Here is a 25,706-nt window from a genome sequence, read left to right as displayed (position 1 = left end):
TTTGTAAATGGATGCATTCACTTCATCGATGAAATTGTTTTGGTTTTTTCGGTGTACCCCTTGATGATTTGATAGAAAAGAGTTTATTTAAGTTAGGTTATGTGGTCATCAAGGTTCACACAAATCTTAAAGTTTAATGAGCGCAGGTTAGAGAAGGCTTTAAGACTCAACGAGTTTTTTGAGAAGTATTTACTACCATTCACTAAAGAGTTGAATCCACACCTTTATAGGATATGAGTCAACTTCTTACTAAGTTAACCTTGTGTAATTTTTTTTATAAATGCTAATGTACTATTTCTCTATATAGTTTTAAAATGCTACTCCCTTTTGTACCATATTCAAGAGAAAATTGGGTCAATAATTTTGGATCAATTACCTCAACTTTTGTTGACCCAACTTGCGTTCGAACAAAAGTTGATGTAAATGCTATTCCTTTCTCTTATATATAATACCTTTGGGTTTGAATCATGACAAGAGAGAAAATACCAATATAATAATTAGAGTTATGCTAAAAAATGAAATAATTGATAAATTTTATGTTAAAAAAGTTTTTTTTTTTTAAGTTTCAATGTGTTGAATAGTATACGCATTTCCGAAGATGAATTTTTCACTTTAGATTTGTTAACAAGTACTTTAAAGACATTTACAATAAAAAGGTTGGTGAAAAGTTGATGTATATGAATTAATTTATTAACCACATATATTGATTTTTCAACTATTACTTTGACTTACATTTCATTTTCGGATGGAGTACTAAATAAAAAGGACCCGGACAAATACAAAACAAAGCTCAGAGAAAACTAAACAAAACTAAGACCAAAAACAACCAACTTGACACTGACATACTACAAAGCTAATGAGAGAGATAACATGAGCACAACCCAAACCAACACACCAGCAAGAAAATGAACACTACCCCAACATTCCATGATGCATCATGAGCCCCTAGCAAAAACCTAGAAAGCTGAAAACCAACTATATAAGTTACCCTCCAAAGTAGTGGGACTTAACAATCAACTTGATAAGGGATATTTGAATGAAGATAAATTTCACTTTATATAACTAGTCATTGCCAAGTTCAAACCTTGCTGCATCGACAATCTCTTGTAAAGAACATGGTAGAGAGTTGAACATACAATGGTTCCAAAGTCAAACTCAGTCAAAAACAAAAAATAATTCGAAGTCTATCATAACATGATGGTAATTAACCCCTTGAATATACCCGTCTCTTGCCTTTTTGTTAGTTGATGTTTTAGGAGTGTCTTTTTATAATGAACTAATTTAGTTTTTCTTTTCTTCATTTTCTTATCCAAATCACTCATTAATGAATTTGAATATTTCAACATTAGTTTACACACACGCAAACATCACCTGGTTATATTCAATCATTCAAAATAAAATACTAACAAATATTATTTATCACTGATTGATATAGAAAAGCACAAGACATATATTTGTCAACGATAATTATAAAAAAAAAAATAAAAAATACACAAACAATATTTGTCAAGAATATATATAAAAAAACAAGAGATAAATATTTTTCCCTGATAACATAAGAAGAGACGAGACAAATATTTGTTACTGATACATAAAAAAAAAGTAGGACATATATTTGTTACCCATAAATAAAATAAAAAACATAGATCAAATATTTATCATTGAGTTATATTGTGAGTGCGTTGCACTCTTTTTCTGTGTGTGTTCATAATACGCACTTAGGTATATTGTCAGTTAAAATTGATTTAAAATATTATATATTGAGTAAGTTGTTATAATTTTGTAATATTATTAAAACTTAATTAAAAGTTATTTTTAAATATCTATTTTTCAGTCCTTAAAAAAAAATCAGAGAATTTTGATGACAATTTAATAATTACAAATGAAATAGGTCACTGTGTGAATATATGAGTGAAAATATAGGCACGTGCATAAATTACTAATAAAATAGATCATGTATTTATATATGAGTAAAAATATATATATACACTTGTATAAATAAAAAGACATAGGTACACGTATTGATATATGAGTAAAACTACATAAACATGTACAAATTAAAAAAAAAAAAAAAAGACACTCGTGTTGATAAACAAGTAAGAATTTAGACACTTATAAAAATTGGGTACCTCTATTAATATATGAGCAAAAATATAGACACATATAAAAAAAATTATAAAAAAAGAGTAGGTAGACGCATTGATATAGTAAAAAATATAGACACGTTTATTAATAAAGTAAAATTAGGGACCCATATTGATATATGAAAAAAAAATAGATATATGTATAAATAAAAAAAAAACTCGTATTGATATATGAAGAAAAAAAAATAGAAATGTGTACAAATAAAGTAAAATTAGGTATCCTTATTGATATATGAGTAAAAAGATATACACATGTATAAATTAAAAAAGTTAAGTACATGTATTGATGATATATGAGTAAAAATATATACACGTGTATAAATTAAATAAAAATTAGATACTCATGTTGATATATGAGTAGTAAAAATATTGACAGTATGAATTAAAATCGTATTTGTCTAATATTTGTAAAAAAAACTGTATTTGTCAAATAATAAAAAAAAATAGGGTACACGTACAAATTGGTTAAATATGTGGCAACCCATCAAATATTAAATGCTTTTAGGGATTTAGCTGATGGTTGGAAATCATTTTCTCCTTTCATTTTTCTAAGGGATTTTCTCCATTCATGGTTCACTACAGTCTACAGCTCCAGTAGTAAGTAATATATGAGGTTATGCTGTTTTACGATATATTTCCGTTTTTTCTATCTTTCTTTCTTTCTTTTTAAATATTTATTTTCATTCTTAAAAATGATTATTTTGTGATGCTGGGGGTAGGTTTAAATATTTATTTGCAATATTATTTTTAAAAAATATTTATTTTAAATCTTGAAAATTATTATTTTGTCAGCATTTTTTTCAGTTTATATTGGAATGGTTGAAAAGCTCTAATTAATTTGAACGTGGAGTTGTTTTAATAGACAGTTATTTGAAAAATATAAACTTTATATTATACCTTACTTCTTGGGGTCTTGGAGCATTTCTCATTACTTTATTGATCTTCCAACAATTTTTAACATGTATCAGAGTTTCCACTTTTGGTGCTCTTAAGTGACACTCTTTTTTGGTTAACTTCGATTGTGTCCTTGATCGATAAATTTCCATCTATGATCTATCATCCATCTTTTTCAAAACATGGCCAATCCTTTGTTGGATATCCTACTAGGTGTAGTTTGTGTTTATGGCACCCAAACGAGCGGCACTTGGGGATAATACTTGTTTCAACATGAAAGTTTTAGGAAACTGCAGTGGAGATCAATATCATTCAATTTCTTCTCAATTGACTTGACTATAACGAGAATAAAAAGTAAACGATTGAGATCTTTTTTTGCGTAAACTAGATATCCTCCATGTGCAACTGCGAAGATTAGTTTATCGAACTTTGTGGCACCCAAATGAGTGGCAAGCTCTTCTTAAGAGTTTTAAAGCTACTGCGTGCCTAATGTTGAATTCGAATCCAAAACCTTACTTAAGATAGAAGAGACCCACCTAATCTCATTCAAACGCTCTTAGTTTAACGACTAATATCTTAGTGCAGAGGATTTGTTCCCTGTCACAACTCCTCTTGTTGGAGTAATAAATTTTAGTTCATTGACTACATTTTTTTTTTTGAAACCATCAATAATTTTTTAGATGCATCAAGTTCACGTCGAGGTGTAATGATGGAGATAGCTTATGAAGTGTGGAGTGATCTTCGAAAATGATTATGTGAACATATTTAATTTTGAAAGGCTTAAGCGAGCAACTTTTTTCGGTTAGATCCGACTTATAAATTATGTTGATAGAACCATTTCCCACAAAAAACAAAATTGTGTCTTCGAAGAAAAGTATGAGCTTATCTCCGTGTATCACGGGCACCAATTTCTGTTATATTTTTTCTTAATAATTTAATTTAAATTTCTTGTTGTTTTCATGTGTAATCTTTTGTATCTCTAGATGATTTTTGTTGGTAGATAGATAAAGTGACAAATAATCATTTAAACTTAAACACATAAATGATTATCGGAGTTCAAACCCGATCACGACATTCGACCTTGTAATTTTGGTATTTTGTCAGCTGGTCTCTAGTAGTGACTATGTTGACAAATTTGTTTAGGGAAAAGTGGCTATGTACATATGACCTCTTAATTTTTATTGTAGACCCTGCTTAGTAAATTAAACTAAATTAAAATAGACGAGTTTATTGAAATATATATAGTGATATAAAGTTATTGGTTGCAACTCAATTGATAATATATACATACACTTCATATTCATCAAGTTTAAAAGGTCAATAGTCCTTTTTTGACTCAAAAGATCAATGATTTTTTTGACTAAAAAAAGGTCACTGATCTTAAACAGTACAAATGTGAAAATAGAAACCAAATTCAAAAAACAAATCAAATGTATTAGTACCAATTTTTGACTTTGCATATTACTCATAAAATATCTTTCTATCGGCATCTTAAAATTTTAAGCATCAAGGAAAATGTAACTAACGAACAAAAAGCTGCATCACATAGATATTGCATATTGACTCTGGAAATATTTGTATGTTACATATAGATATTGATCGCATATTGTTCGTGAAAATCTCTTCGTATTGCTTCACGTCTTATTTCAAATATGTTAGTTGACTTTCTTACAAAACATTTGGAACCTACCTACCCCTTTCCATAATCTCTTTCGTAATCTAAGTTTTACAATTATATATTCTCCAAATTAAAGGATGATATTAAAAACCATTTTTAATTTTCTTAAATCGGGATTAGTTAGGCTTTATTCTATTATGTTTCAGCGTGAAACCATTTCTCAAATAAGTGGTGTTATTTGAATGACCATTTAAGACAAGTTTGATGACAACTTTCTTTTTATCTCTCTTTATTTGTTAAAAACAATATAGTAAACAACAATTATTACGATTGGAGCTAGGGACTTTTTGTTGGATCATCACGGAAGTTCAGAGGATCATCGATATTGAACTAAGAGAAAGTTGAACAACACATCCAAACCAAAAATCTTAAGTCATTGGGCTTATGTCTGCTCTTGCTTATATGCTATTCAACTTTCTCATTTCCATGCAATGTGAAACTTCTAATTCTTCTCACACTTTCCACAATAATCTCTTCATTAAGTGAGAGATTCCATCTATTCATATTGGTATATGCCCCCTTCTTTTCATCCATATATATTTGCAGCTCCGTTGTCACTACATCAACGAGACATGCGTCTGACCAACATTTTATGAAGACATTTGATATAAAGAGTTGGTCGAACCTTTTATCGAACCATCAACTTTGACATCACTGTTGGATCACGAGGAGAGTCCAGGAGGAACCCACGATAAGCCAAGTGCAAACACACAAGTGCTTTTAATATTCATGGAACTAGCACCCATGAGGAACATTTTAGAGAATATAATTATTTTTCTATTACTTTAAAAAAAAATTAAATAAAAGTAAGTACTTTTCTTATATGGTGTGAACTAGTTTATTTCTTCTTATATATCAAACAAGAGGGGGCACACATTTATATCCCTAATCACATATATGAATAGTTGGAAGCAAACACGGGCGGGTATCTCCAATTTGGTTTTCAAACCAAACCACATTGCTAAAGATGTTAAGTGAGAGAACCATATTAATAACAATGAGGTATAATAATAATAATACAAACAAGAGAAATTATATAAAGATTTTACAGGTGTAAGGAGGTTAGGGTTTAGTTAGATGTCGAAGTGGGGAGTTATGAAAATTAATACCAATGTTAAGTGAGCGTTGAGTGACGTGAAGTCCTACATTAACTCTCCCCATCTGCCCCCTTCAGTCCCATGGCCCCCTTTGCCTTTAAAACCTCACCTCCTTCCCATCCTACTTTCTTATCAAACCACCACCTTCTTCTTCTTCTTCTAAAAGTTTTTATTCACACCCCTTTTTTGGCAATTAAAAAAAGCACTTTTCTCTTTTCTTTTCTCAAACAAAAAACATGCCTCCAATCTTGCCTGATTTCTCTAGCTCAGTTAAGCTCAAATATGTCAAACTTGGTTACCAATATCTTGTTAATCACATTATAACCCTCACTCTTATTCCAATCATGATTGGTGTTTCCATTGAATTAATACGTTTAGGCCCAAATGAAATCCTCAATCTTTGGAACTCACTAAACTTAAACCTTGTTCAAATTCTATGTTCTTCTTTCCTTGTCATTTTTATAGCCACTGTTTATTTCATGTCAAAACCACGCACAATCTACCTCGTTGACTATGCTTGTTTCAAACCACCTGTTACATGTCGTGTCCCTTTTGCTACTTTCATGGAACATTCAAGACTCATCCTTAAAAACAATCCAAAAAGTGTCGAGTTTCAAATGAGGATTCTTGAACGTTCTGGTCTTGGTGAAGAAACATGTTTACCACCTTCAATTCATTATATTCCACCAAAACCAACCATGGAATCAGCAAGAGGTGAAGCTGAACTTGTTATTTTCTCAGCCATGGATTCTTTGTTTGAAAAAACCGGTCTTAAACCAAAAGACATAGACATACTCATAGTAAATTGTAGCTTGTTTTCTCCAACACCTTCTTTGTCTGCTATGGTGATTAACAAATACAAATTAAGAAGCAATATCAAAAGTTTCAATCTTTCTGGAATGGGGTGTAGTGCTGGACTCATTTCGATCGATTTAGCTCGTGATCTTCTTCAAGTTCATCCAAATTCAAACGCTGTTGTTGTTAGCACAGAGATTATAACACCAAACTATTACCAAGGAAATGAAAGAGCCATGCTTTTACCAAATTGTTTGTTCAGAATGGGTGGTGCTGCTATTCTGTTATCAAACAGAACATCAGAGAAAAGAAGAGCAAAATACAGATTAGTTCATGTTGTTAGAACACATAAAGGAGGTGATGATAAAGCATATAAATGTGTTTTTGAAGAAGAAGACAAAGAAGGTAAAGTTGGAATATCACTTCAAAAAGATCTTATGGCAATTGCAGGTGAAGCTCTTAAATCAAATATAACAACAATGGGTCCTCTTGTTTTACCAGCTTCAGAACAGTTACTTTTTCTCATCACACTCATTGGTAGAAAAATCTTCAACCCTAAATGGAAACCATATATTCCTGATTTTAAACAAGCTTTTGAACATTTTTGTATACATGCTGGTGGTCGTGCTGTGATTGATGAGTTACAAAAGAATCTTCAATTATCTACTGAACATGTGGAAGCATCAAGGATGACACTTCATAGGTTTGGTAATACATCTTCATCATCACTATGGTATGAACTTAACTACATTGAATCAAAAGGTAGGATGAAGAAAGGAGACAGGGTATGGCAGATAGCATTTGGCAGTGGATTTAAATGCAATAGTGCTGTTTGGAAATGTAACAGAAGCATTAAGACACCTATTGATGGACCTTGGACAGATTGCATTGATCGTTACCCAGTTCATATTCCTGAAATTGTTAAACTCTAGTCTACACTATTGAAGGGGGTAAAAAAAATTTGGTCAATTACTTTGAATATTTCAGTTACTATTTTATTGATACTATCAAATAGTTCATGAGTGGTCATAGTTATACCATTTGGCCCCTTTACTCTCTCTGTTCAAGTCCTACCATAGTTCTCATTCTCATTTGTGATCATCAGTCTTATTGGTTATTCTACTTTCTTTTTTTAATATATGATGATATATATATATATATATATATATATTTGTAATTTTTTTCATTTTCCAAACAATTACTACATGGTAGGCTTTTCTTGTGAATTTGCATAGGAAATTCTATGTATTGATCAATATTGTGCAATATCATGTAAGGGAAATACAACTCCAATTTCTACTTTATGTTTACTTGTAATTAGAGAAATGCTTTGATATGATGTTAGAAAGAAAAGTTTAGGGGTTGTTTTGATTTCAGATGAGTAATATTTTGTTTTCACTTTTATATGTAGAAATGTTATTAATTAATTTTGTCTTCTAGTTCCAAAGACTTTTTGAAGAAAATTATTTGTAAAAGAAAAAGTTCCAAAGACTTATATTGAAAAAATGTTAAGAAAATTATTTTTTATTAAATATTTACGCGCCCTCTGATCACTCTTATAAATAAAATTTTATTTTTTAGGTTCATTCAATAAATTATATATGTGGTCTATAAATAGATTACATATATAAATTTATTAAATGAACATAAAAAAAATAAAATTTTGGCAACCCGGAGTTTTGTTGGGTACCAAAAACGTAAACATAAATTTTTCTTCTCTATCCCATGATAATTGACTTCTTTACTTTTCTTTTCTTCTTAAAATTAAGACAATTATATAAAGAAGAGAGAAAATAATAATTTTATTACATCGCCATTATCAAATACTTTTTTTTTTTGAAGAGGATAAAATGAATTATATTACCACATCAAAAGGTCCTCCCTAGCATAAGGTATGCCGGAGAAAGACACCAGAGTCACAGAACAAATATTTACAATGGAAACAAAAAACAGGGACTAAAGAAAGACAATAACTATTAGCCTATGCCCAACATGGTGAAAGGGCTAAGCCACCAACCATGATAGTTGAAGGGAAGAGATGGAAATTTCGCCTTCAACCACATGAACGACAACGACTTAACTTTATCAACCACCTGCACAACTGAGCACTCTTTGCCATTAAACAACCTGTTATTCCTTTCTTTCCATATTTCCCACATAGTGGCATACCAAAGAACCTGTAAAATAGATCGATGAGCCTTTGTAACTCCACCCTCAGTAGTGAACTGATTAAAATGGTCCCCTACAGAGAATGGAATTGTTGTCGACACACCGATCCACCTATAAATATGATACCAAATCGATCCAAAAAAATTACAATGTAAGAATAAATGAGCCAAATTCTCCTCAGAGCCACAGCGAGTAACACACAAACGAGCATCGAGATGAATCACCCCACGTCGAAGAAGGTTGTCCTTTGTTGGTAACCTATCACGGAACAAACGCCAAGCAAACAGAACGACCTTCAAAGGGATATCTTTATTCCAAAGGGAGGACACCGCCACCGGAGAGACAGTCGAAGGTTGGAAAGTAAGCAAATTATAAGCACAAAAAGATGAATAGAACTCAAATTCAATGAAAAAAAATCAATTAACTCAACTTAACTACGCTATTAACTACAATTAATAAAGATCTTTTAGTAAGTTATACTAATTTTACTGTTAAAATCAACTCAACCAATTATATTCTTGAGAATCGACACAATTCTAAAATGACGATTAAAATTAGACAACGGAGGTATTATTTTAGGAAAAATATATATTTAATGTCACTTTGAAAATTGAAAGTGTCAATTATTTTAGGACAAATAATTTTTATACATAGATCAATTATTACGAGTTAGAGATAATATTTTTTTAAGTCTTTGATTAGAATAAGAAGAAAAAAATCAGATCCCACATAGAGTGAAGATAGAGCTTAAAATGAGTTTATAAAAAGTGTCATCGTTCATCTTAAAGTCGGCTTTGTAAAGATAAATTAGACCAAATATTAAAACTAACATAGTAGTATAAGAGTCTATCGATCGGGTCATCAACTATTTATATATATGCTCCAAACCCTATAGTGATGAGTGTGAGGGGGATGTATTGAGCAAAACTTAAGTCTCACGTATATCTAAAACAACAATGTTATGTGAACATCCAATATCAACGACCACACCGTATGTATATACGATTTAGTGGGTTTTTTTTTTCAATTTTTGTATGCATCTTGGGATGCATGCCTAGAAGAAGGGTGAGTATGCGACCTCATGAAATAGTACGTTGTCAAATACTGTTGTATAATTTTGGTTGTTTAAATAATAACCCTCTGTCTAAAAATAGAGCCTGAAATGAATTAATGGGTGACATCTCTCATCTTATAAATCAATTTTGTAAGTATGATCAGTCCATTTAACACGATTAAATATGTATTTTTAGTACTCGGAATTTGAGGTTATGTATATAAAAAGTACTTCTGATTGTGTGCATGACCTAAAATTTTTTAGCACTAAAATTTTGATGTAGTACATAAATGCAGAATGTTGGATTAAAGCAATCACAATTGTCAACTTCTGACTGTGCACTAAAATAATGGCTACAGCAAGTGAATAGAATTACTAGTACCTACCAATCATCATAAAATACATATGCAGTTGGCAAGTGATCCTTTCCTTTCGATATGGTAGTTTCATTTTTTTTTGGAGGAAGATATGGTAGTTTTCAATTGCTCTATCATTTGGTAGTAAGTATATCCATTGCATTAAATTGATGGTTGCTTTGTGTTCCTCTCTGGTTTTTGTGACTATTGTTGGCAAGGGGATGTTGTTGACGGGTCTGGTCCATGATAACGGGGAGTAATTGTTTGTTGGGGGTTAGGGATATCAACATCTTTCAATTAATTCATGGATAATTTGAGCCGAAAGAAAAATAAAAGTAGGGGGAAATCACATGAAAATAATAATTATTAATAATGATAAATAATTGAATTACTGATGGGATGTAAACCAGTTGTTTATTAGAGTGGAAACTTCAATGTCTCATTCAAATAAAAGTGTTTTATGTTCTTAACTCGCAAGAAATTTTGACAGAAGTATTAGGGTAGAAACTTCAATGTCTCATCCAAATAAAAGTGTTTTTTGTTCTTAACTCAGCAAGAAATTTTGACAGAAGTTTTACAAGTTTGTAAATGAGAGGATATGTATTTCCTTAGGCTTTTGTTTGCGAGAGTGTTGGGGAAGAGAGGAGAGTGTTTTGAAAAAAAAAAGGAAGGAACAAGTGGAAGAAATAGAGGACATTGAGAGGGGAGGGTTTTCGGGGGTTTTTTGGAATTGGAGGGTTTATACGAATTTTTCAAATTTAATATATGATGTTATAATATTCTTAATATTAAATATATGAATTATAAGCATTGGTTTATTATTCTCTAAAAAAATACTATTTCAAAAAAATGTGAAAGATTTATCCATTTTTCTCTATATTTTTCACCATCGAAAGCCCTCCATTTCCCTCCTCTTCAAACTCCCAAACAAAGTCTTAGTAATTTGAGGTGATCGACCTCAAGAGCCGGCTATAATACAGTGGAATACAAACTGTGCGAGTTCTCCTATGGAATGGCGTACTTGCAAATACTCTAAAACTTAAGTTAGCCCATGATTAAAATGAGGTAGAGCTGCAAAATGAACTTATTCATTTGATTATGGTGAAGAAATTCTCTTATATAATTGAGCAATCATAGAGATTTACGTGCATATAATAGATTGTAAGGAGCTTGCCGCGATGTGCATACCATTGTTTGATTGATCATATGGTTGCACGCGAAGTTTATGGTTACCTTGAAGTGGATTTAGATGTACGTACGGTGCAAAAGTTTAATATGGAGAAGGTTGACCCGATTCGAAACACTTAGTCTTTGTTTGAGAGTTTGGAGGAGAGGGGAATGAAAAGTTTTGAGAGGTGGAAAATATGAGTGAAAATAAAGAAATCTTTCAAAAAATTTAAAAGAATAGTTTTTTAGAGAATGATAAATTAATGCTTATGACTACAATATTTTTAATTTTAAAAATATTATAACAACATAGATTAAATTTAAAGAATTCATATAAACCCTCCAACCCCCCCCCCCCCCCCCCCCCCAAAAAAAAGAAAAAAAAAACTCTCCTTTAATACAATTTTTGAGTTCCTCCGAATAAGGAGGGTTTTGTGTTATGAAAAAAAATTAACCCCCCAAAGCCCTCCCCTTCCATTTTCGTCTATTTCTTTCACTTGTTCATTCCTTTTTTCCAAGCATTCCCCTCCAAACTCGCAAACAAAGCTTTAGCATTGACATGTAGCTTATAATGTATTAGTATTTTAATGGCTTACCCCCTCCGCCTTAATTTGATCGGCCGTATATAAGATCACTATTCACATGACATACTTTGATCATATTTTTCTATTGATATATAAAGACAGATGATATCATATTAGACGTTGTTGGATTTTTTCCGATTAATAATATTTTCAAAATATCAACTTTTTATAATTTTTTCAAATAGATAAATAAATATATTAAATGTTAAAATTATACAATAACATATGCGAAACAATTAACTAGGTAATCATCTTAGGATGTAGGGAGGATTTTTTTTTTTTGAACAATCAAAAATGAAGCTTATATATTAACAAACCAAGGGATCTTCAAAGTACAAGGTGTACCAAGAAGACCCCCCAAAGTTACAAATACACAAAGTCAGAAAGATTAGCCAATTCCCAAACAAGCCAAAAGATTTGACCACCACAAATGAAAACCAAATACAAAAATTACATTACTCGCTTTTAGCCACCAAAGCGAATACCGCTTTACTTTATCCAATAACTGATCAATGGAACTACCTAAATTATTAAACAACCACACAAGATGCATGAAAGATCGCCGAGCTCTCAAGCCACCTGCTGAATGAGTAAACTGCAATAAATAATCTGAAACAGTAACAGGGTCTGGGCCTGAGACACCAAGCCAAGACCGAACGTGCTGCCACAGAATGCCATAAAAATCACATGAAATGAATAAATGCTGACAAGTCTCGTTTGCCGCACATCCTAACAAACAACCTGCTACGTTATCAGAAATAATACCGCGACGCACCAAGTTCATCCTTGTAGGCAACCGATTTTGTAACAACCTCCAAGCAAAAATAGAGACTTTTAGCGGAACATGTTTATGCCAAACAAGAGCCTCCACACCTGCCACCTGTGGGGTGTCCTGAGAAGTGAGAAGCTGATATGCACTACGAACTGTATAGCCTGCAGAGTGGTCCAGGTCCCATCTCCAAGTATCTTTCACATTAAACTGCAAAGTAACATTAGAAAGTAAAGTAATACACCCCTAGCATGTCCTCCTCCCACGCCCACAACCGCCTCCTCCAATTCCCACCCACACCCCCAACCTCCCAACCTTGCGCAAACATATACACAACCGTACAAGATCTATCAACCGCAAGATCAAAAAGGCGCCCAAAGCGCACATAAAACGGCACACCACCTAACCACAGATCATGCCAAAAAAGAGTATCAGCCCCATCTCCCACCAGCTGGGTCACACCCTCCTGAAACCACCCGCCACCAACTCCTGCTAACCCATCTCTAATATTAGCTATCTCACGCCACCAAGAAGAACCACTCCGGCCCCCTACCTCCAACCTCCCATCCTCCTCACCGTATCTCGCCACCAAAACCCTATACCATAAACTACTCCTCTCTACCAATAACCGCCAACACCATTTTCCTAACAACGCATCATTAAACTCCCTCAACCTCCGCACCCCGAAACCGCCAAACTCCCTCCGGGAAAAAATAGTGGTCCAACTGACCCAAGATAATTTTCTAAAATCCTCACAACCCCCCCCCCCCCCCCCCAAAAAAAAAAAATTTAGAAAAAATAGAATTAAGGGAAGAAATTATACCTGACGGAGCCTTGAAGAAGGAAAGAGCATAGACAGGTAGAGAGGTCAAGACAGACTTGAGAAGAACTAACCGGCCACCAAACGACAAAAACCGACTATTGAAACCAGACAGTCTCGTTTTAATGCTACGCAGAAGAGGTTCCCAAAAAATCAATCGACGCGAATCACCCCCGATAGAAAGGCCCAAATACACAAACGGCACTATCCCCACTCGACAACGGAGAATAGAAGCTGCCTCATTCAACCAAGAATCAGAAACATTAACACCCACCAACCTACTTTTATTGAAATTAACTTTCATACCGAACATAGCCTCGAACAACATCAAAACCGCTCGCATAGCTCGGACGTTCGCCCAACTCTTCACACCAAGGAGCAACGTGTCGTCCGCAAATTGAAGGTGAGTAACGGTCACAGAGGAAGACGCCCCAACTTTGTACCCTTCAAAAATATTTCTCGCAACCACCGACTTCATGATTATGTTCAACCCTTCCGCCGCCAACAAAAAGAGAAAAGGGGATAAAGGGTCTCCCTGCCGAAGACCCGTCTCTAAAGGAAACTCATCAGTTGGACTACCATTTACTAAGACAGAAGCTGTTGCAGTCCCTATACATTCCTTAATCCACTTTCTCCAAAGAACCGGAAAATGCATCCTTTCCATCACCGCATCCAAATACCCCCAGTCTACTGTATCATACGCTTTTTCAAAATTTACCTTAAACAACAGTAATTCCTTTTTTAATCTATATGCCTCATCCACCACTTCATTTGCAATAAGAATCCCATCTAAAATTTATCTATTTTGCACAAAAGCTGACTGTTCTTCCGCAATAACTGAACCGACCACAGCCCGTAATCTATTCGCAAGGACCTTTGCCAAAATTTTATAAATACTTCCCACCAACGAAATGGGTCGAAAATCATTCAATTTTTGCGGGTTGTCAATTTTAGGAATAAGAGCGATAAAAGTTGAGTTAATACCTCTGGACAACCTCCCATTCCGATGGAATTCCACCATAAACCGCATAATGTCCTGTTTCATATCCTTCCAGAAGTCTTTAACGAAACCAAAATTGACCCCATCCGGACCTGGACTTTTGAAACTGTCACAATCCCACACTGCTGCCTTCTCCTCGTCTTCAGAAAAAGGTCTAGTTAAGCCCCCAACTTGAGCACCACTCAAAGTCTTAAAGGAGAGATTACTCAAAGCTGGCCTACCAGACTCACCTCTCTTAAAATGATTCGAAAAGTGTGAGAAAACAGCTTGGCGAATGGGCTGTACTCCCTCCACCACCGCCCCATCAACAGCAATGGAATGCATACAGTTACGACGACGCCTGCCCTGAAGAACGGAATGAAAATATTTTGAGTTCGCATCCCCTTCACGAAGCCATTGAAGCCGAGATTGTTGCCAAAAGATACTAGTATTCGCCCGAGATAACGAGTGAATATTGACCGAGATATCATGCAATTCTTCAATTTCAGTCTCAGGCAGAACCTCGTCCTCCCCTTTCCCATCTAAAACCGCTTGCCTTTCCTTTAAAGAATTAATTCTCCCAGTTAAATTCCTAGTATGAGTAACATGCCACTCCTTCAACGCCTCTTTTATCAACTTTAATTTTTCACGTAAAACAAAACCTCCCCAACCCTCCACCTGTAACATCTTCCACTTATCAGACACAAACTGTTTATAACCCGGAACATCTTGCCAACACTTCAACATACGATTAGGTCGGGGTCCCCAATTCTCCTCATCGACTGACAAATTTTTATATATGTAGGTGTGTACTCATGTTATCACCTAATAGTTATTATTAATAAGTGAAGTGACAATTGATAATTCTACAACTTTCCTTAAAAAAAAAAATTGATAATTCTACAACTATTATAAATGTGATTTGAACTCAGTCTTTTGATATTAAAAATTCAAACTTATATAACTAATTACCTAATTAAATGATACGTTGTAAATAAAAAGATACATAGATATAAGTAGCTAGAGGTCTAACTCTAGGGTTTCAATTTTTACCGGATGAAAATCCTTGACATGATACATAGTTATTCTATCTTCTATCTTTTCAAACTTCGTGATGAAATTAATGACCCATTAAAGTAAATATGACATGATTATCATAAAATTGAATCGACATACATAGAAATGAGATTATCATCTCAAACTCCACAACTAATTTTATTCGCTAACCAGAGATAAGAATAAGCTTACCTGGGGAAAAAAGGTTTATATTTTATAGTCCAAAAATAAATGGTGGGTGTTGTCTTTTCTTAATTGTCCTGCAATGCTGTTGGATGATGTTCATAGTTTGTACTAATTTGACAGCATTTCCTGTTGCTGCTTGAGACACGTGTATATAAGGTTTGTGTACTATCGTACACTTTGTTTATTATATATCCTCTTTTGCCTTCCAAAGAGAAATATTTTATCACATATTAAGCATAACGCAGTCGGAAAAGCTATTGATATCTACTTGTATTTTTCTCCATGCTTTCATTTATTTTAGGGCAAGAAGGCAATTAATTATCTCAAGATAAGATAATGTGGGTATGTTACATAATAGTATAGTATTATTATATGTATGGATGGAAATGAGACATTTTTTTTAGAGATATGGTGAAAGTGAAGTTGAAAGCCTGGACCTGTCTACCAAACTTATCAAGATTAATAAAAGATGGCCAAAAGACTAGTAATTAGGTCGGCAAACAAAAGAAGAAGGAAGCCAAAACAAACATGACTGAAATTAATACAACTTTGTTAGTTCTAGAATGTGACTGACGCAATTATGGGTATGAATTGGCAGGTCTGAGTCTGAGTCTGAGACTACAGGGCATCATCACCAATACAAAGCAAAGACGACCATCCAAATAATGTTATGTTTGTGCCTCATCTACATTAATGCCGTTTTGGTGGGTTAGACATTATTTTATCCTTTTTCCTTTTACGGAACTAGTGATCCAGCTACGATTATTTACCAATTAATCCAAGCATATGATTGAACACAAGTTTACAAATTCAAGTAGCTGGGTAAATACTGTACTGCATGTCAAATTTATATCAATCAGAAAAAGTACAATTAGTTACGCAAGTGACTTTTTATTTTCAACCCCTCTCTCCCTTGACCGATAAAAAAGCCGGTGCATTCATGAGTGTAGTAAATGAGAATTCTTTCATCAGAAATTCAGTGATGGAATTGAAGGACATCACATGTCTGGACGAACAAACAATTTTGGAAATGATATTGGCCATTTTCTAACTTGTCATCTATCCTTCCAACATTATAGCATGAACGAGAGCTCTACCATGACCCTTAGATGTTGTATAGTAGGTGTGAGTTAAAAGTCTAGTATTGATTAAAAAAATGGAGGTTGAACATTTTATAAATAAGAAGACTTATAAACTCATTGTAGGTTAAAGTGTGATACTCAATTCACTTTTGTGGTTGTTTTTGATCCAATATGGATGATCATCCGGGCTCCTCCGTGACCCAACTGTGGTATCACAGTCGTGGGTAAGATTTTTGTGTAGCAAATAAGAGTTAGAAGTCGCACATTACTTGAAAAAGTGGGGTTGAGCATTTATAAGTGAGAAGACTTATAAACCCATTGTCTCAAAGTTTTGGGTTAAATTGTGGTGTCCAACTCACTTGTGTGGTTGCTCTTTGTCTAATCGTTGACAATCCCAAGTTCCCCCGTGACCCAACACTCGGACCATTGTGAAATTGCTCTTGGTCCATTGTTGATGATCCCCCGAGCTCTCTCGTGACCCAACACTCGGACCATACTTCACTTATTTTAATTTTAGAAAAATAAACACAATAAAATGGTTGAATTGTAGTTTAAAAATATTCTCTTTGAAGTTTTTTATCAAAAGTTCTTTTAAAAAATTGAGTGATAAACAATTAGTTTGTATTTATTTTGAAAAACCTTTTAACAAAGCAATTTTGCTGAAAGAACGTTAACGTGATCGTAAAAAACTATATGCAAAACAGTAACAAGATGATAAAGAACAAAGTAGATGCACACGTCAATTTACACTAGATCATTATTAACTTAATAATCACGTTAATCTCTTCTCTTTCAACAAGATTTTTCCGCTATTCAAACACTAAATATAATTCTAGCTGGTATTTCGAGCTTTCACTCAACATATACCTCGCAACTTCTTAGGAACGACACAACCTTGACAATGATACAACTATTACAAGAAAATAGTGTCTCACTTCTTATTCTGATTATAATACCCGACATGAGTTATTCTTAAACTGTAGAGGGATGAGTTTAAACTTCGAAGAGTTTTTAACTTTAGCATGCCTTGAAATGAATTTCAACATAGTACTATTTCTATGTAATTATTGATGTTGAAAAATTATTTCTTCAATGGTACATATACATATGAGGGGAACAATATTCTTACTCACAGCGTTCTTCGTTGTCCTTGATTTGTCTTCATTCAAGTAATAGAATTACAATTCATACAAATATGGAACAAGGTTTGTATGATTATGGGACATTGTCCTTTTTAGATTTGAAAAGCCCCTCTCTTTCGAGTAAAGATCATAGACTTTTAGCAAGTGTATTAAAATTAATCAATGTAATAAAATAAATTCGTCTGAACATGGATTTTTCAGTCTCTACTCGGCAATGTAGTAACAATTAAGATGTAAAACGGGGGGATGCACAAGGCATATGATTCAGTTCAACAATTGTAAATTCAATTCAGCAAAATGAAAAATAAATGGTTTAAATATTTCTAAAGAAAAATGAGCAAGTCTTTCAAATCTTCTAATTCTCGATGTTTGGTAATTACAACTAATTTTTATAATTATTCTTCAAGTATCACGATAAATTAACTAATTAGCTCTGATCAATTTCTTAACTCATAACCCTCTCCTCATATTAGAACCTGCTAATGTTTTAGGCGAGTTCATACTCGTTAAAGGTTTTTCAAACGTTAATTTCTCAAATCACAATCAAATAATCCAATATTATTTCTAAAGTTATTATTTGATTGAACAAGTATATCAAATCAAGTCTAAAAGTTATTGCTAATATTCATTTAAGACTTTGAATCAGTTCATACATTCTTCAATCTATAAACAACATTCACAACATATATACTGTATTATACAATATTTGAAACTGCATATAATAGTGTTAACAGTTATATGGTTCAAACAGCTTGAAATAAATTCATCTAAGACCTAATCAAAATGAATTTAGTTACTCATTGCTAAAACATTCATAACTAAAGACTTTAAGACATTGCATGAAACAAGGGTGACAAATAGTCTTCAATAATGGTGTAAACACCTCAAAATTCAATCACTTGGAGTTTCAATTCACTTCAAATCCCCCAAAATTTGAACCCTCCTTTAGAAACCATGTTTGGTTTTTATAGATAAGGATTTGGAATAGCTCAATCGTGCCACGATGCTCCTAGATCGTGGTGCGATTCTTCATTAGTTATATGTGTCACTGTTTGTCAGAGAGAAAACTGTGTCACGATGCTTACAAATTGTGTCGCGATTGTTCATAAAATTTGAATATCCTTTTTGGCGTTCCTCAAATTGTGTCGTGATGGATATCAATCGTGCTATGATTTTTGACGAATTGAAATCGGAAAATTTGAACATAAATCGCGTTGTGATGTCATATAATCGTGGCACGATTCTTCATAAGCTACTCTTTGATTTTCATCCTTATTTCAGCAACCAAATTGCCTACAACTCGCTAGCATCTAGCTAAAAGATATTGAAAATGTGTTAAAATAACTAATATGATAAAGTGTCATCAATGATAGATAATCTATTGTATTTGTTGAACTCATAATCCACATGATGATTCCTCGTATTGATGAAAATGAGGTTTTGAAATCTTTAGATAAAACTTCACGATCAGATGAAGTGATAGCCGTTTAAAACAGATCGAGGGTTGTTAATTAAGCAGATGATGCATAATTTAGACAAGAAAATGATATTTTAGAATTGACTAAATTACACCAGAAGTTCTTTTAAGTTATTTAATTATAACAAGTTGGTCTTTTTAGTTTTTTAGAACCACCTGCGTCCTTTAAGTGGTTTAATTGTAACAAGTTAATCATTTTAGTGTTTTTCGTACCACTTAAGTTAAGTTATTTAATGGTAAATGTTTGTTTCTTCCACTATTTTAGATTTTATTGATCAAGGGCTATGAGATAGTCCTCCTTTATTTGAACAAAACTTTCTTGATGTTGCTAATGCTATAAAGTCTATTATCACTCCCTTATCTTATGCTCATGATGTTTTGGTTTTGGAAACTTCTACTTTGGGTTTCCTATCCTATAAAGATACTTATTTTAGTTGTGCCTCTTGTTGTGAATTCGTTGAAAATCACACCAATAAAATACTTGATGTGTGGAGCAAATAATAATCAAGTTACCAAACAAAGTGTATGGAAGTTATAAACACAAGCCAAAAGTAGAAAACAACAAGAGAAAAGAAAGAGAGAACACACGAAATTTGTTTACCCAGTTCGGTCCAAAACTGACCTAGTCTGGGGGAGAGAGCAGCCCTCTGTTCCACTATAATGATGAGTAATTTTACAAAGGAGATATCAATGGGTTACAAGAATAAGTCTCCCGCCTAATTCTATCCAAAGTCTCAATCTCTTCCCGTGACCAAGAGACTCAATCCTAATAGTGTTTCCCAAGGTGAATCAACCTTAACCCTAGTGTTTGTTGCCAAGAGCAAACTCTATACAAAACCTAGTTTGTTGTTTGTTTCTAAACCCTTGTTTTCAGCCCCCTCTATCTCAAGGTTTACATCTGATACAAGGTCTATATTTATGGTAAAAACATTCCTCATAAATTGGAACAAAACCAGGCCCATAAAAATACGTTTTATTTTTATACTTGTGCGTGAAATTGTGCTCCGATTTCGCCAGATCGTGCTCCGATTTTTTACGAATGGAAGTGCCAATTCTGCTCTAAAAATTGTGCTTCGATTTTTCAAATCGTACTCCGATTTTGACAGCTTTCCAACCTTCAATTTTGAGTCACTTCTACAACACTTCTTCTAGTCCTAGTTGCTCTTCTGTAAAGTTAATTGGTCTGCAACGGTTCCTCCATCTAAAACTCCGATTATCTGGAAAGTGATTCATATTGTTATTACTACTGACGACAATTTGAGAAAGAAGGGATTTGTCATGATCTTTTGTTGCAGTATTTGTATTAATGCTTTTTAATATGATCAACACCTTTTCCTTTGGAAACTTATGTTGCTCTTCATGCTGAATTTATTGTAGTCATGCTTTCTTTTTGAATAACTTATGCAAGAGGTTGGTTTAACTTATGGTTTAAATGTGACTTCATAAACCCACTTGGGTTGATCTGACGGTATTGACTTGGGACATGGGAGTGTGCTCCTCCTCATGGTCTGATAAGTGCTCAAAAGTAATATATTTCATGTGTTAAAAGAGGCATTTTTAGTGACTTGTTATGCAAGTTATCTACGGAAAAGCAATCAATTGTTGTATTTATACCATTTATGCTTTATATGCCTAATTCTACCCTATTTATGCAGGAAATGACAAGCAAGGACCAAAACTTAAGTTTGTGAACCAAGCAAAACTCGCTTAAGCGAGCACATTTCGCTTACGCGAGAAAGTTCCAGGGAGCAACATATCATTTCGCTTCCAGATCGCTTTCATCTCGCTCATGGATAATGGAATCTCGCTTACGCGAGTGTAACTCGCTTACGCGAGATCAATGTCGAGAGCAAAAAGAATCTCGCTTTTAATCTCGCTTCCAGTTCGCGCAAGCCAGGTTCAAAGGCGGTTTAAAGATTGAAGCAAGTTTGCTTACGCGAGTTAATGTCGCTTACGCGAAATCATTGTCTAGAGGAACTTCAGGAACTCGCTTCTGGATCGCTTCTAGATCGCTTAAGCGAGATGCATTTTCATCAGGTCTAAGGGCTACATGGCAAGACTTCATTGGTCAGAAGTAGATATTTATGCTACTCGCTTACGCGAGATGTAGATCGCTTACGCGAGTGGTCACATTTTCAGCCCATTTAAATATAACTTTTCCCTCTCTCTAGGAATATTCCACTATTCCATTAAAACATTTTATACATTTCTAGAGAGAGGTTAGAGCTATTTCAAAGAGAGAAACACAAAGCAAGTGATTAAGGAGTAGATTCAACCCTAGATTCATTGAGACATCAAGGATCTTGGCATGGAATCTTCATCTTTCCTTCATTCCTTGCATTAGTTTACATGTCTATGTGTAACTATCACCTTCTTTGTAGTATTGAGGTAACAATCAAGCTATTATGTAATCTTTTGATCTTTTAATATATAAGGTTCTAGCTTAATGATTCAATATTGTTGTTATTCTTGCTTTTAATGCTTTCAAAGAGATTCAAGATGATTTGGACACGAACTCTTGAATCTAGAACTAGAATAACAATCTATCTTATGTTATATCACTCTTAACAAGTTTGTAAACCTTTGATAATTACTTTTAATCAAGATTTTAATGCTTTCGGATACTTAATCAGGCTGGACACAGTCGATTAAGTTATCTGATCGACTTTGTTATCGTTTAAGGAATTTGGACACGAATGTTTAAACGCTAACTTGGAAATAACGATGTCGCTTTGGACACGAAGGATGTTGTAGAAATGATTGTAATAATATTGGTTATAAAGCTAGAATCTGTTAATCGATCGAGAGATTGCTGCTGTTATGCTTGCTCGTTATCTTATACCGCAAGCGAAATAGTTCGATCTTCTCTCGTTTTTAATTTATTGTCATCTATGGATATAGTGTTACAAACAAACATTTTTATAAATGATACCTTAATGTGAAAGATTGTGAAAACGCTTATGATATAACGCAACTCCCTGTGGAAAACGATCCTATATATACTCACGTGTACATAGTTATATGACATGTAGAAAACCTACATCAAAATGGCGCCGTTGCCGGGGAGTAGCGTATTTTATATTATAAGTTTTGAAACAATTTTGTCATGTTAAGTCAATTTTGCACAAAATTCTTTCATGCATATACTTATACACTTATATCATTCATTATTTTTGATGCTAACCACCTGGTATAGTCTTAGTAAACTTTGTTTATGCGAGGTACCGTTTCTAAAGAAGACTTTCAATTTGATCCAGAAATAGAGAAAACTGCTAGGTTACTTAAGAAGCAAGCAAAGGAAGCTAAGAGATTAGCCAGGCTGGCTCTGCCGGAATCATCTAGTTCTATTCACTCTCCTTCGGGTTCGGTTCAGACACTTATTCCTGGTGGTTCTCTACACACAACTCCACCATCATCACCGGAAAGGGAAACTATTGTAACTATGGCTAATGAAGATGAGAATGCTCTTCCAAGTTGGGTTAGTCCAAGAAGGCTTGCTAACCTTGGTAATCAAAATGCCAAGCAAGTCGAGTTGAAATCGGGGTTGATAAATTTGATAACTCAGAATCAATTCACTGGAATGGATCATGAAGACCCTTACAAGCATCTCACAAATTTCTATGTTACCGCCGGTACTCTTGGTATGAAGGAAGATGAGGAAGAACCAATGTTTTGCAAATTATTTCCTCACTCTTTGATTGGTAAGGCTAAGGAGTGGTACTTAGATCAACCTACTTCTTTGATGAAAGATTGGCCTGCATTGGAGAAAATGTTTCAAGAGAGGTTCTTTCCGGAGGATAGGCATCTTGAAGCTAAAACATCACTTACAAATTTTTCTCAAGGTCAAAGTGAGTCTCTATGTGATGCTTGGGAGCGATACAAATCTTTGCTTAGGAGCTGTCCTAAGCATGGTTATGATAGCCAGATGCAAATCTACCTATTTCGTCAAGGGCTTCAAGATATGTCCAAGACGATGCTAGATGCAAGTGCTGGAGGATCTATTGCTTTGAAAAGTCCAGCTGATGCTGTCAAAATCATTAACCAAATGGCTCTCAACACAAGAAAATCTTCTCACAACCGGAATCCTAATCAAAGGAAAGCCGGTATCCTTGAACTAGAAGCAAACGATGCAGTTTTGGCTCAAAATAAGCTTCTCACTCAACAAATAGAAGCCATGCAAAAGGAGATGAGAACTATGCCAAAACAAATTCTCGAATCTCTCAAACAAGAAGGAGGAACATCTCAGGTTAATGCTTGTGAGCTTTTCACGGGAGATCATCCCACCGGTTTTTGTCCCACACCCGGTTCTTTCGAAGAAGAGGTAAATTATGTGGGAAACCAACAAAGACCTAACCAACCACAACAAGCCGGAACTTCACAACAAGCTCAAAATCCGGGTACTTCCAACTTCCAAGGAAGATATCCGGCCAACCAAAACCAACAAAGACCTTGGAGAACACCTTACAACAATAACTACCAATATCCACAATCAAACTTCTACCAACAACCTTACCCTCATTTCCAACAACCATTCAATAATCAATACCAATTTCCACCACCAAATAACCCCCAACAACCTAACAATTCTCAAAGCACCGAAGAAACCTTGAAGCAATTCATGCAAATGTCCATGGCTAACCAGAAAAACACCGACGCGTCCATCAAAGGCCTTGAAACGCAAGTTGGTCAGTTAGCACAACAAATGGCTCAAGGTCCTCCGCAAGTGGGAACTTTCACCGCTAACACTCAACCAAATCCTAAGGATCATCACAAGGCATAGCAGTCAAAAGCTATTGCTACAAGGAGTGGTAGAGTAGTAGGTAAAGGGGTAGGTGTAGATATTGTTGTTGAAGAGAAGGATGATGAAGTTGTCAATGAGGAGGTAAAAGAGAAGTTCGAGGAGGATGTTGTAGAGATAGAGAAGGAAGTGTATATAAAGAATAAAGAAGAATTAGTTGAAAAAGAAAAAAATAAAAAAAGAGATCTAGTGGAACAAGAGGAGATGGAGAGGAAGAATAAAGATGTGGGGAAAGATAAAGGGAAGAAACAAGAAGTTGAGAAGCAAGTGGTGGCTCAACGCTTACCATACCCACATGCTCCATCGAAGAAAGACAAAGAGCGGCAATACGCAAGGTTTCTTGAACTCTTCAAGAAATTGCAAATTGATATACCATTCTCAGAAGCCTTGGAGCAAATGACGGTCTATGCGAAGTTCATGAAAGATATCCTTTCCAAGAAAAGAAGAGTCAACGATGAAGAGACAATCCAAATTGATGCCAATTGTAGTGCTATTATTCAAAGAACGTTGCCTAAGAAAGAGCAAGATCCGGGAAGAGTCACTCTACCGGTAGCTATTGACACAACACATGTAGGTAAAGCACTACTTGATCTTGGATCAAGCATTAATCTCATGCCTTTTTCCGTTGCCAAAAGTGTTGGTGACCTTTGTATAAAGCGGACTAGGATGATGTTGCAATTGGCCGACAAATCCTTTTCAAAACCACTAGGTATGGCCGAAGATGTTCTTGTAAAAGTGGACAAATTTATTTTTTCGGCTGACTTTGTGGTTATGGATGTCGAAGAAGATGAGGATGTGCCTATCTTAATGGGAAGGAATTTCATGCAAACGGCTCGGATGATGATTGATCTTGATGATAATATCATGAAGGTCAAGGTAAATGATGAAGAGGTTACTTTCAACATCCGAGAAGCCTTGAAGTACTCGAAAGACAAGGGTGCATGTTTCAAAATGGATGCAACCGAAGAAGTCATCTTGACTACTCGGAAGCAATTGCACAATAGAACACCCCTTGAGAGTGCTTTGGTGGACGCACTCAATGCTATTGATGACGACGAAGCAAGTGCCATTGAAGAGTGTTTGAAGGAGCTAGATTCCTTGAAGGAGGTTCTTCCTAATCAAGCCATACTTGAAGATTTGAAAGAAGAATCCAAGGAAGAAGCAAAATTTGATGACACCAAGGTAGAATTAAATGTTTTACCATCTAATTTGAAATATGTTTTTCTTGAGAAAGATGGTACAAAACCGGTGATCATTAGTAGCTCCTTGTCCATCGATGAAGAAACAAAGTTGGTAAAGGTCCTCAAGGCCAACAAGGAAGCGATAGGGTGGAAATTATCCGACTTGAAAGGGATAAGTCCATCTTATTGTATGCACAAGATTATGATGGAAGAAAACTTCAAGCCGGTAGCACAACCACAACGCCGCTTAAATCCAAACATGAAAGAGGTGGTGCGAA

At 34.4% G+C, this 25,706-nt stretch overlaps 2 protein-coding genes across 2 annotated transcripts; one reads left to right on the top strand and one right to left on the bottom strand.

The window, feature by feature from the left end:
- The first annotated feature begins 5,785 nt into the window (after window positions 1-5,785).
- Window positions 5,786-7,912, top strand: LOC146959079 (3-ketoacyl-CoA synthase 6). The gene has a single exon (XM_085740605.1). It carries the CDS (start codon window positions 6,050-6,052, stop codon window positions 7,538-7,540), a length of 1,491 nt encoding a protein of 496 aa, XP_085596731.1. The 5' UTR covers window positions 5,786-6,049; the 3' UTR covers window positions 7,541-7,912.
- A 672-nt stretch (window positions 7,913-8,584) lies between these two features.
- On the bottom strand, window positions 8,585-15,253 carry LOC146959078 (uncharacterized). Its single transcript, XM_085753008.1, has 6 exons — window positions 14,512-15,253; window positions 13,602-14,292; window positions 13,015-13,408; window positions 12,714-12,917; window positions 12,424-12,599; window positions 8,585-8,888 (listed from the first exon to the last, which is right to left on the bottom strand). The coding sequence occupies exons 1-6, from the start codon at window positions 15,251-15,253 to the stop codon at window positions 8,585-8,587; spliced, it is 2,511 nt and encodes an 836-aa protein (XP_085609134.1).
- Between the last annotated feature and the right edge of the window lie 10,453 nt (window positions 15,254-25,706).

Source organism: Medicago sativa, chromosome 1, assembly GCF_051527215.1.
Source record: "Medicago sativa cultivar Bolivia chromosome 1, Bolivia_mono, whole genome shotgun sequence".
Classification (NCBI taxonomy): Eukaryota; Viridiplantae; Streptophyta; class Magnoliopsida; order Fabales; family Fabaceae; genus Medicago; species Medicago sativa.
The sequence above is the reverse complement of the archived record's forward strand: the minus strand, read 5'-3'. Positions and strand labels throughout refer to the sequence as shown.